General features: G+C 43.2%; 1 protein-coding gene across 2 annotated transcripts in view; it reads right to left on the reverse strand.

Annotated features, from left to right (window-relative positions):
• Nucleotides 1-925: 925 nt before the first annotated feature.
• plpp3 (phospholipid phosphatase 3) overlaps nucleotides 926-12,654 on the reverse strand; it is a 31,465-nt gene continuing 19,736 nt past the window's right edge. For both annotated transcript variants that reach the window (XM_061077591.1, XM_061077592.1), the window contains exons 6-7: nucleotides 9,494-9,670; nucleotides 926-3,081 (exon numbers count right to left, since the gene is read on the reverse strand). In XM_061077591.1, the coding sequence (XP_060933574.1) occupies nucleotides 2,953-3,081; nucleotides 9,494-9,670 (306 nt within the window). In that variant the 3' untranslated portion in view covers nucleotides 926-2,952. The remainder of the gene's footprint in view (nucleotides 3,082-9,493; nucleotides 9,671-12,654) is intronic.

The raw sequence follows: 12,654 nt of genomic DNA on the forward strand, positions 1-12,654 counted from the left end.
TGCAGTGTTTCTATGGGGTCTTCAAAGGCTAAAAGTCAAAAAATCCATAAACTAAAGTCTGAAATGTGTTTACTATTACATTATGGGTGTTAAATGTATTTAGGTAGGTCTTAACTATGTTGATGAATAAAATAATCTACTTGTGTGGTGCTTTAAAATTTGTTTTGAATGTTTTGGCGGCATGCATAACTTGTAATGTCTCTGTACAGATAACTTTTACAAATATTAGCATGACGTCATACTAAACTGATAACCCATAGATATCCATGGTGAGAATTTGTCAGAGTACACTTTGCTGACTGTGGGAAAAATAATGGAAACCTTTACTGTCTCTGCCTGTAGTTTGAGAGATAACAAGGCGTTTTGAGGGGTTTTCTCTACAAGGCTACTTCACCTAATCTTTAATTATGGCTAAGTGTATTTCTGAGTCTGATATTCCTGGATATTCTTCGGATATTTGTCTTAAACTGTCCTTAAAATATTTAAAAGTCTTCAATTTAATTAGTTGCAAGCTAGAGAAACCCTGTTTTCAGTAAGGCGATAAACAGCAGAGACTTTATAAAGTATCTTAAAGTACTTAAGTCATCTATAGTAATCTTAAGTACATTCCATCACTGAGTTGAAGTATTCCACTTACTGTGAACCTGTACCTAAATATATATATATTAATGTGCATGTGGAAAAAAAATGCTGTCCAGCAATTTAAAAAGATAAATAAATAAATCTTCCTCAAAGCCATTAAAAACTAGTCTCGAAAACCTTTAGTGAAAATGCAAAATGAAGTCAAAACAAACCAAAGTTGTGTTCATAATGAGCTTTTTATTTAAAAGCACATGTATTAGAGCTAAGTACATTTTGCAGAAAAAAACAGCATTGCTACTATTTCTTTTGTACACAAAAACAAGACAATACAAAAATACTAATATTGAATTTTAATACAATTGTGGATGTATTTTTTTTAATGCATATTACAAACATAACTATAACAATCTACAATAGGTATTTAGATACAAAAATCTGTCAATTGATGCTTTTGAAGCAGCATTTTGTAAAGAACACAGGTCTGTAATCATAGTGGATATATCTAAACATGTTAAACAAATATTTTACAGAGTTAATTTTAGTCATCTATACATTATTTATATATTTATAAAAAGAGAGTGAAACGGCTTCGTGTAATGATAGGACGGACTATACGATGAGAAAGATGTGCAACATGGCGGAGTGTGTTGTTGGAGGAGGATGTCTGAGTAGGCTGAAAATAAAAAGGGCGTCTGTTTCTGGTTCTGTACAACTGTTAGTGATTATACGAGACAGGCTATAAACATACAAGGTTAAAGATGAGAATAAAAATATTAGATCCACAGGTTTGTTTTATAACGTCCACCTGCTCTCTCGCTCTCTGACACACAGTGGCACATGCACAAAGACACACACACATAAACACACAGACTTGGCACAGCTGACAGTGGGTGTGTGTGTTTCATCCGACACACTGTTTATCAAGAGGGGGTTTCACAGGGCACAGCGCTCAAACATATTTACACACACAAACACAAGATGTACATGTACAAGTACAAGTGTACCCACACAAGCACAAGCCTAGGACACACACACATACACACAAACACACACACACACACACACACATTGACACACAAACATCCATTGCCAACGAGTGATTGGGTGGGTGAGAGGCCCCTCCCTGCCAGCGGCAGGAGCCCAAATCAACCCAAAATAATGTGCCAGCTTAGCTGTAAATCATCACCCTCTTTCTACGGGGACAGACCACCCCTCCCTCTTCAATGTGCCCACCCATTCTCTCTCCCATTCGGGAGGCTCAACAGACGGCCCCAGCACCAGAGAGAGGCATGGCACAGCCACGGCTCTTGTACAGGTGCTGGAAGGGGGGTGGTGTGGGATCTGTCTCCCTCCCTCCACAGAAAATATCCCTGCTTTACTACATTTAACCCTCAAGAAATGCAACATCCCGGGTTTAGGCTGCACTGACAGTCCGATACTAAAAAAGCCTGACGTGTTGAATCAGGAGACAGAGACAAGGGGTTGAAGGGCTCCACTTTCCAAACTATTGAAAAGAAACTGATCTGAAAGATGATGTATGGGCCTAAAGAGATCAGTGTGTGATCTTTGCAGGGGAAGAGGAGTTATTGTTATTAAAGCCTCTTCATCCAGCCTGAGGATGAAGTCTTGTGAGGGACCACACTGGGCCTAGTTGGCTTTAAGGAGTCAGTATTTCTGTCTCGTGGATATTCAGCATCGTCAGACTTTCTTTCAGTCAAACATCTCAGGCAGCAAGTGGTGATAACGGACAATGGACTTAAAAACAGTGCTATAAGTTATACTTTTCTATAATGTTAATATTTCTATGCTGCTAGTTATTGCAGTAATATCGTTCCCGTAGCTAAGGAAGTTGTTGTCCAACGGCGTTCCGAGGCCACAGAGAGTTCAGAAAGGAGGCGTCGCTGGAACTCCCTCCCTCCCTGGGCAGGGGGTTTGTCTTTTTTTTTTTTCATCTTGTCTCTTTTCTTCATTTTCTTCATAAGTGTTTTTGACTTCAGGTGGTAACACTTCTATCAAACCTCCACACCCTCAGCTCTATCGTCAAGTCATCAATTTCTTAATAAATTTTGTCTTCTAGCTTCCAATTCTTTTCAGTTTTTGCTCAAAAACAATGGGCTCAAATGTTGTTTAGTAGTTAACGTAAAAGTAAATAACAAGTCTGGATAGTGAGAGTGGACTCTGCAGTGCAATTCTCAAATCTGACACCCTAGTCCACAAAGTGCCTGGCAGGGCACTACAAAAAAGGATGGAGGAGGAGGGTGCCATTTGAGAAGCAGCTACAGTCTCTCGTCGCTACATTCTACTGTCCGATGGGAGGCGAGCAGCGCTGTTATTGGCTCCTCCGTCACAGGAAAAGAGGTGTGGCCTCTCTCACACCATGTTGTGGTGATTGTTCCTCTCGATGATGTCGGACGAAGGCAGCAGCTCCTTCTTGATTGGGGAGGGTGGGGGCGTGGCCGGTTTTACCCTGTGCTTGAACAGGTCTGACACGTAGAACACCTGGTGGAGACACAGCGGAACAGCAAGGTCAGAAGACGAACAAACAACAACAACGATGTATTTAACTGCATTTGAGGACAGGTAATTGGTCACACATGTGTCTGATTTGTAGTCAAGTCTAAATGTAAAAGTACACTCCTGTAGTAGCAGGAGAAAGCCAGGGCACAGTTGTAAATTGCACTGAGCATGTTAAAACTTTCTCATTTCATTGTCTTGTAGAGACCCTTTTCCACTAGTCAACAAATCCACCAATAATCACTTGGCTTTTGCAATGTGAATTGATACAATCAGCATTCATTCCCGGGTCAAATGACTCAGTAGACAGGTTTTTATATGCTCCAGCTCCAATCTGCAGTGATAGAAGTGATTGAAATGTCGGAAATGATACACAGGGGAAAAAACTAAAAGGGAATGGAGTCAATCGCCTTAGAGGGGGGCGACCCTGCTCTGATAGCTCGTTCAACCATCAGTGAACCACAAAAGAGGAATGGCTGGTGGTTGCCTGGAAATAGGCCAACTTAACAATGTTCCTTAGCGGAGCAGACTGGCCAAGCTGGAGTATAAAGCTTGTATCATTAAAATGAAATAGATGGTTGCAGATCCTGAAGTCGCACTGTGGGCAAGCGTCAGTGACTTGAGCTTGAATTGGGCGACCATGAGCAGTGGAGTGACATGTGCCCTTTAACGCTGATTGAAGACCAGAGGCGCCGGCACATTCTCCGCCACCATCTGCTTTAATGTCCATGAAGGCAGGTCCGGCAGAAGGGCATTGCTATAGTTCTTTTATGAACTGTGAGCTGGTGACAACAAGCTGTGATGAGAAACTCTCGACCACCTCCCTTCACGCTACATTGTGCAATTTTAATTTATTAAAACTGAGTAATCTAGCTGAAGGAAGCGGTCTTAGTGTAGCTCACTGTAAAAGGACAATCACATCCAGTGAACCCTCTCTAATCCTTTATTAAATGATGCCATGGGTGAATTCCCCTTCTACATCAACGCTGATGTCAGTCTGCCCTGCACGGCCGGTCAATGACGAAAAAAGGGAGCGAAGAAAAGGCTGGGATCCCGATGACATCATCAAACAGGAGAATGGGCAGGAAGTTGGACCATGGAAACGGGAATCCACTGTAACAGTGGATTCCCGTTTCCACTTACAGGGGTCTGGGGTGCCTCTTAAGAAGTAGTGGTTTCAACAGAAAAGCTTTCCCCTCAGAGACAAAGAGGAAAGATGCTGCCATTAGATCATGTAGGCTGCTACTGCACAGTTCAGGGTTCATCTTTGGTTTTCTGGGAAAACCTCTTGTATAGTCAGAGATCTATTTCTATAACAAAGACTGTCTCATTCCCAGTGGTGGGCTCAGCACTAACACAATCTCTTCTATTACAGCTTGACATTTACTGACTATAAAATGACCTTTATTGCTGACCTCTAACTGGCATCACATGTACATATAGCACACAGCTGCCTTCATGCTTATAAATGGGCTCATTGTTTGTACAGCCATTAGTTTGTGTAGCATGTTTGTCACGTCATATATGGTATATTGTATAAGATATAATTATGGGAGTGCGGAGAGATATGAGGTGGAGTCATATCTATGAGAGTCACCCAAGTTGTCATGGGAAACATTCTGCGCTCATTTCCCAAGCGGATGCTCCGCCGCCAATCACAACGGGCCCTGTTTGTCGGGTCACCCAACCGCTAAATGCCCCGGCGGAGCGCTTATCGTGACACACCACTTCCTGCATGCAATACACACACACACTCTCACACACACACACACACACACAGTCTATCTCTCTCTCTCCTGTCCTATTATGTTGAGTGATGCAAACTCAGCAGAAAAACACAGCACAAAGGCTTGTATGTACATACAACCAAGTTGCAGAAGTTCCCGTATGTGAGTTGCCGTTGCAGGTAGCTTTGCTTTCACCTCATGCCCAGTTCATCAAAAACCAGCTCAGCTTTAAGACTGAAGACTGAGCTGCTCTTCATCATGTGGAACCTCCATCTGCATCTCTTCTTTTTATGGCATTGATCATTAACTCAATGTAGGAGAGCCTCAGTCACTGTGTCCAGTTCAGGTATCTCTATGCTCCACCTGCTGATTTGTTCTCTTCATCAAATCACAACCTCACATTGAGCCAAACCCCTTCAAAGTTTCAAACTTTAAAATCTCTCCTCATGTTATTAAGCTAATTATTGTTCATTACCGTGATCACTAAGTGACACATCTGCACACCTCCACCATCCCTCATCACCATCACCAGTGTTCAGGCTCCAGGGGGATTCATCTTGTTCATAGGACTGCTTCAATGGAATCTACTTCCTGCTGTGGTCTAAGTGCCAAACTGAATTCATTTTGTTTAACATTAATTATAATTTCGTATTTGACTCTCTATTTGTCCCTTTTGCTGCCTAATTATGCATTTGAGGATGTAACACAGCTGAGACTGACTTTGTAAGTCATCAAAAAGATTTTGGATGCATGTAGGAATATTTACATTCACTTTTGGAATTTTAAGGTTTCATTTTTTTCAAATGCTGCAGAAGGGGCGTGTCTGCGTGTGTGCATGAGTATTTGTAACAATTAAAATGTCACGTCTGACACATGTAGTAGCTGAGTCACGCAGGAAGTGGGCGCTTTGCAGGAGGAGTGAATGTCTATAGAAAACCTGCTCGCACGCACATGAAACCAACTTTGACTATGTAAGCAGTCTAACCACACAATATTCAGAATTTGCATCAATGTAAGTGGAAAGATGCAGCTCTGAATATTTGATGCTTTCACTGTGTGATTCTGGGGAACAGTTGGCTTACATGTGTCACAGAATGTATTTGTATGTGTGCATAAGTTATAAAAACAACTATGTGAGTAAATTTAGAGACTCTAGTTGTCTGTGGATTGATGAAGATAACTTCACACGAGTTCACAGACCACAGAGACACCGCTGCAATGTGCACTATGTGTCCTAAAGTGTTTGAACCAAAGTGGGTGGAAGATAGCATCTTCTCATTTTAAAGCCTGACCCCACTCCTCTCCATTGTGACAACGACACTGGGAAAACAAATGAGCGCCGCACCAGCTTTCTCTCTGTGACAGCTGCTTCCTGCAAGTTTTCCGTCCTCTCGACCTTTATTACGACACGTGTTCAAAACTAGGTCACTGTGTCTGATAGGAAGTTCCAGGTAGGACATATGGACAACTTCCTCTTGTGGTGAGGCCCATTCTCTGTCTCCTACGTATGGTCCAGAGGATTTCTCTCAAAACATACACTCACCAACATAGACTTCAAATCTGCATGTATCAGATCCAGACAGTTGTCCATCATCAAATATATAGAGCATAGACTGTATATGAAAAGTGGATGTAGCTTCCAGCAATGAAAGATGAAGTTGATGTGTCATGAGTCATTATGGTCTCATTCATTAACTTCAATCCTTTCTAAAAGTGTTCTGGTGGTCCATGTGAAAATAATATTAGGGCTAAAAGAGCTGTAGGTTTGTGGGCATGTCGGTTTGATTAACACACAGACGTCATGGAGGATTGACAGGTAGCTGTTCAGATGGTGCAGACTGAAGAGCGACAGAATTTAATGCAGCAACTTACCATAAACTACTTACAACAAAGGCTACAAATCAGTCATCAAACACGCCTCTATATATGAATGTGTCCATACTCAGTGGGGGATACATTAGGAATAAAGAATTAACAGGAGCCAGCAGAAAGCTACAATAGCAGACACAATAAAGTCATCGCACAACACACTTCTCTACAGACAATTGCTGAAATGTGCCTGGACAGGAAGACACTTTTCCACAAGGCCACATTACTCATCATGTGATATTCCGAGCAACTGTTCACAACTACACACTTGGGAATGATGTGCAAATCCTCTAATGTGTCCCTTTGTTCTCCCAATCAGACTGTTTGAATCGATGACAAGCGCGCTTCCAGTGTTTGGAGACTTTCTTGTGTGTACTAGACTCAGGCAGGATCAATGGACCAGATTAGCCAGACTGCAATCGGGCTCTCAAACATTAACAAACACTGCCTTAAATGTCTGATAAGACTTAGATGAATCCCAGTGGCAAGCGTCCTCAAAATGGGCTGTGTTGGAGTTTTAATACTCACTCACTGCGGTTACATGTGTCCGATTGAAACCCGATTTCTGGCGTTGTCCGGTTTCAATCGAAGATCCATGTCATGTAACTCCGCAAATCTAGATTTCTTGTGTCCGACTGAAGTCGGATAACCACCCCCAGATAAGTAGATCGGATTTGGCCGTATATCGGACAACGCGCGCATGTAACTCTGGAAGCTAGACAACTGGAGCAGACGTCTTTGCGCATGCTTGAGATCCTGCCCCCCCTCCCCCCTCCCTCCTCCCTCCCTCCCTGGCCGTGACCCGGAAGTCGACACGTAGATAAAATGTCGCTGCCCGGTGCCGGCCGGCACTCGCCATTACCATTCTAATCAAATGCGCCGTTCGCATTCGCAGTACTCCTAGAAACATGCACAACATCATGTAGAGGGACGTAGCTTCACCTTGCTCTCCGTTCGTCATCTTTCTCGCATGCTGAGTTGAAGGCTGTTGTTGTTTATGGTTGCTAGTGGTGACGAGGTCAAGCGGAAATGGCTGTATCACCACTAGCTGTAATGAAAACAGCGCCACCTATCGTAGCGGGGTATGAAATGCTTTCGGACAAGAGTCGGATTTCTCAGTGCCATGTACCCTGAGATAGAGCAGTTAACCCCCCATGGATAGAGAAACCCGATTTCGGCCGAAATCGGGTTTCTGCCATCATGTAAACGTAGTGACTGATATAATATGGGATCTGATTTACATACATTCAGTAACTATGTGTGCTGGAAACATCTGACAAATGTGCCAAAATATATTCACTCTGACAGGATTTCAAAGTGTGAACTTGTTCTTTTATTCTTACATTTCTAAGAATGATGACTGAACTTGTGCACTTTTTAATTCCGGTATGTTCACACTTTGATTACTACGTACTTTGATCACAAAGGATTTATACCTCCTCTATCTTGCCTCAGCTCATCCCCAGTCAGGTCCTCTCTGCTTCACTGCTTGTTGAGGGGCTGAACAAGTCGAGCTAAAGTACTCACAGATGTGAGTTTCTACCGAGACTGGGCCAATCAGCCGGGGCGTCAAGGATTGTAAAACTAACCCCACCGCCTCAATCTGTCAGAGTTTGACTACAGTATGTATCTATGTGGATGTGAACAGTGCAACTATGTGTGTGTGTTAGGTTTTCTCTGTGAGGGTTGTGGAATAGTTGAGTTGGATTTAACCAACACTTGTCTTGAGCCAAGATGGAGACAAGGCTCCTCTCTCCTGTCACTTCCTTCCCTTTTACTCCTCCCGCCAGATCAGGCCCATAAACAAGCATATTTCTGAAAACCTACATTTTTCCATTAGTCAAAGCGGATGTTGTCCAGGATCCGCACTCAGGTGGAGCAGGGTTAGTGTCTATTGTTACTGATTCCTGCTCAGGGCTCACTTTGGATCCTTCAGTAATCCTGGCATTCAAGGACCCTGCTGTGCTGAGTGTGAATGTGTGCGCGGGTGTGCATGTGCATTTCAGCTGTGCCAAGATCTGTCCAGGCGCCACTATTTCGGTCTTGCTGGATTTTATGAATATAAGCCTTTCCACGTTGATGATTTGGATCCTGTAGAAAGGTAAAGGTCTGTGTGTGTGTGTGTGTGTGTGTGTGTGTGTGTGTGTCTGCACACGCAGGCAAGTGTGCATTGGTGTGTTTTTCCATACTTTTCCCAGAGGCAGCAGAGTTTAGCCAGGGCCTGCTGTGCTGATAGAACGAGAGCCGCCAAATAAAAAACCCAAAATAATTAACAGCCTCATTCCTGTTTCAAAGGCTAATCCTCTCTCTCTCTCTTTCTCTTAGTCACTTTCTCTCTCTCTCTTTTTACACTCCTGCTTTTTTCCTCCCAGCCCCGAATTCCATTTTCCTTGGCTCCACCGAGCTTAGTGTAATGATGAGGGTTACTAAAATCATCTGGCAACTGCTGGGACAATGTGTCACAAAAGCAGTGGAGGAGGTTTTGCAGAGTGTGGCTTTACACTAACGCGGAGACACACAAATCAACACGCACACACTCCTGAACAAGGGCTCCAAGCAATGTGTTATTCATTAAAGGGAATCAGATTCTCCTCAGTTCACCGCCTGCTCCAGTTCTGCTTTTACAAAAAAACAAAACACAGAACAGAAAATGTGGAGGCAAACTTTATGTGAAGTGTGGTCCGTCTGTAGGATCCCAGTGGTCTGTTAATGGAAAAGGTTTAAGCTGCACTTTCTGTCAAATCTTTATAGTTTGCGTGTCTTGTGTGCTTGGTGCATGTGCTGTCACTGTGTGTACTCACTATGCAGTAGGCCACCAGGGCTCCCTGCACAAAGCCTGCCAGGACATCAGTCGGGTGATGCTTGTGGTCGGAGACGCGTGATAGGCCGGTGTAAAACGCCATCATCAACAGGGTGAACTGGAGCAGCGGGCGGAGGAGACGAGCACCGCGCCATGTAAACCTGGACTGGAGGTAGAACTGTAGAGAGGGAGGGAGGAAACAGACAGATGATGTTATTTATTTTGTCAATGCAACAGTAATATACATATGTACTGTGTAAATGCTCAAACAAACATGTTCTTAGCGTGTCTGATGCAAAACATGTAATCCACATTATGCTGTTAATGGGAGTATCTATGTTGATGTCAGTATTGACCTGAACCTTCACACACACCTGCCTGGAGATTTTCATAAAAGTCATTACGTCGAACACGTGCTGCCCTTTCAACTGTGCACCTGCCGTGTGTGTGTGTGTGTGTGTGTGTGTGTGTGTGTGTGTGTGTGGGTGTGTGTGTCTGCCTGTGTCTGTATTATAACTGTATGAGAGGTCTAGACTGAATCAAAGTGGGCAGGCGTGACAGACCCACAGTGAAACACAGCTCTTCCACAAACAGACACACACCCGAGTTCCTGAGACCCGGACATGACTGATTCAAGGTTCAACATCCCAGCTGTAAAAACAGCTCCACCACCACAGAGAGCCACTGGATAACACACACACACATACGCACACTCATATACATGTAATCTGCGATGCATGTTTCAACACTGTCGGGATGAACTCTCTACCCTCTATTAGAGTAAATAGGATATCACGGATGCACCCCCTGCTCTGCCTGCAGCGAAACAATGTTTTCAATGTCAGATCGGAGACTGAGGAGAAGTAAAACAGGAACAACTGAACCCAAGGCCACTGTAAGTCACTGTGGTACAAGTGCACATACATGCAGTTTCTCTTTTTTTAACCATGCAGAGTGGTGAGGTCAGTCCAGGTTTCCCAGACATCCTGTGTTTCTGCACCACTCATACACTTCCTGTCTCTCACACACAGAGAGCCTGGGAGCACCAGCCCTCTGTCAAGGTCTAACCAGACAAAACCTTCAAAATTCTGTCTTTTAATCAGCTAGGCTAACAATACGTCACTATACCCCCCCATTTCGCTACACGAGCTGGCGTAGGTATTGGCGTAAAGCGCCCTCACACTTCCTCTACGACACTCCATCATTGTTCTTCTCCTTTCGGAAGCAAAGGAAGTATAGGAAGTATTCCCTCCCATCCCTTCCAGTCGTGGTCGCTCCTCCCTGGCAGGGATGTTTGGGCTTCAGGCTTCCTTTGCACTGGTTCTCAGGTAGTGGGTAAAGTCTCCTGATAAGTGCCTCAGTCTGACGTCCTGCAACCACGAAAGGCAACATCCTAAACCTCTCAAAATAAAGTAAGCTTTGATGGACGATGCAAAAGTGAAAATTAGCTCTTGAACTTAGTCTAAACAAGGAATTATAAACCCTGTCGAACTGTAAACTCAGATTACCTGTCTGACCCTGATTCAGCAGTCACAGTAAGAAATTGAGAGGGAGTTCAACGACTCCTGTTTCCCTCCCACACAGACTCTGGGATCTGCCTTTTCTGACCTGAGCCATCTTCCCACAAATTTAGCTATGTGTGTCTTAAAGTTAGATCTGAGGGAAACAACAATAAAACCCAACAACAAAAGGATTGCCAGTAGATTTCCCATGACAGAGAAAGACGAGACGACACAAAGTCTGGTGGTTTCTGAAGGAATCCAGCTCATTTCAGTGTGATCTATTCTCTCTTGCTCTCTCTCTTGCTCTTCACACAAACACAACAAAGTGAGAAAGAACGAGAGCTGCTCCGGTTCATGCCATGCTGTGAGAAAAACGCATAGCTGTGGTTACAAGCATTTATATCATAAACATGTTGGTTTTTATAAATCCAACATGTCTCATTAACATGTGATATCAGGCTCTCGAAGGAGCAACCACAATAACATCACAGCTCTTGTCTAGTGTGTCCTGTTGTGTGCCCATTAGAGCAAAGGGGAGAAGGATCAGGACATCTCTGACGACTTTTGACTCTCAGCTCAGGGCTACATATGGTGATCGGACAATTAGCTGAAGAGTGGGAGCCGTGGGAGGGAGGAAAAGGTGACAGCCACATTGGCAAGCAACGAGGGAGCAGACAACACAGGCCGGGTTGAGGGGAAGAAGGAAAAGATCAATATGTGTCTCTGCTTTTTGTTTTATTGAGGACAAATCAAACATCTTGAGAACCTGTTTATTTTACCACAACTGTTGATACAAGGTTTTAGGTTCAAGGTATCTAATAGTTCAAAATCATTGATTCCATAATCTGATCTAACATAAATGAATAAAGTTGATGCTACATTTGTCAATTTAAGTACATTTACCTCATTACTGTACAAAAAAACATGTTTTATGTATCTGTACTTTACTGTACTTACTTAATGTGCTCATATTGCTTTTCATATCTTTAAACGTAATCAGAGTGGGCAGATAACATTAGACCCCGCCCCCTGCAGAAACTCCTGAAATGGATTCAGAGCAAGCGGAGACTGTTGCTTTAGGGAAACGGCTACACTCTGCAAGTTACTTTTACTTTTAATACTTGATATATATTTGAAATAAAGTACTTACTTACTTAGAAAAATAGAAATAGAAAAGAACCTTTCCTTTCACTTGAGTTCATTTTTGTCAGTTTATTTGTCCTTTACTTAGGCAAAATCTTTGAGTTTTTCTTCAACCACGGCTTAAAATCTGGAAGCCTATATACAATCTTTGCATTTGTTTTCATTGGTGATACATCCACAACTAGAAAATAAACAGGCAGAGTTTCTCCATCTTCATGTTTTCTTTTTGATTTTAATTTAGATTTTGGATGTTTGTAACACCAGGGGGACACGAGTAGAAACACAAGAAAAAGTTGTAAGTGTGGAGGGAGGATCCGTGAGTAAAAACATTACATCACATGACGTTTTCCAGCGGGTAAAAACAAAACAAGCCACAAAATCCCTTTTCCACTAGGAATGCTGCCACTGTGGCCAGTGGCACTTTGTGTCAGACTGGTTCAGTATTCCAAAACATCAACTTCAAACTGCAGCTCCCTCGCTCCTCGTGTTTTCACCAACCTCCTCTGGCTATGGTCCG

Source organism: Limanda limanda, chromosome 9 (assembly GCF_963576545.1).
Source record: "Limanda limanda chromosome 9, fLimLim1.1, whole genome shotgun sequence".
NCBI lineage: Eukaryota > Metazoa > Chordata > Actinopteri > Pleuronectiformes > Pleuronectidae > Limanda > Limanda limanda.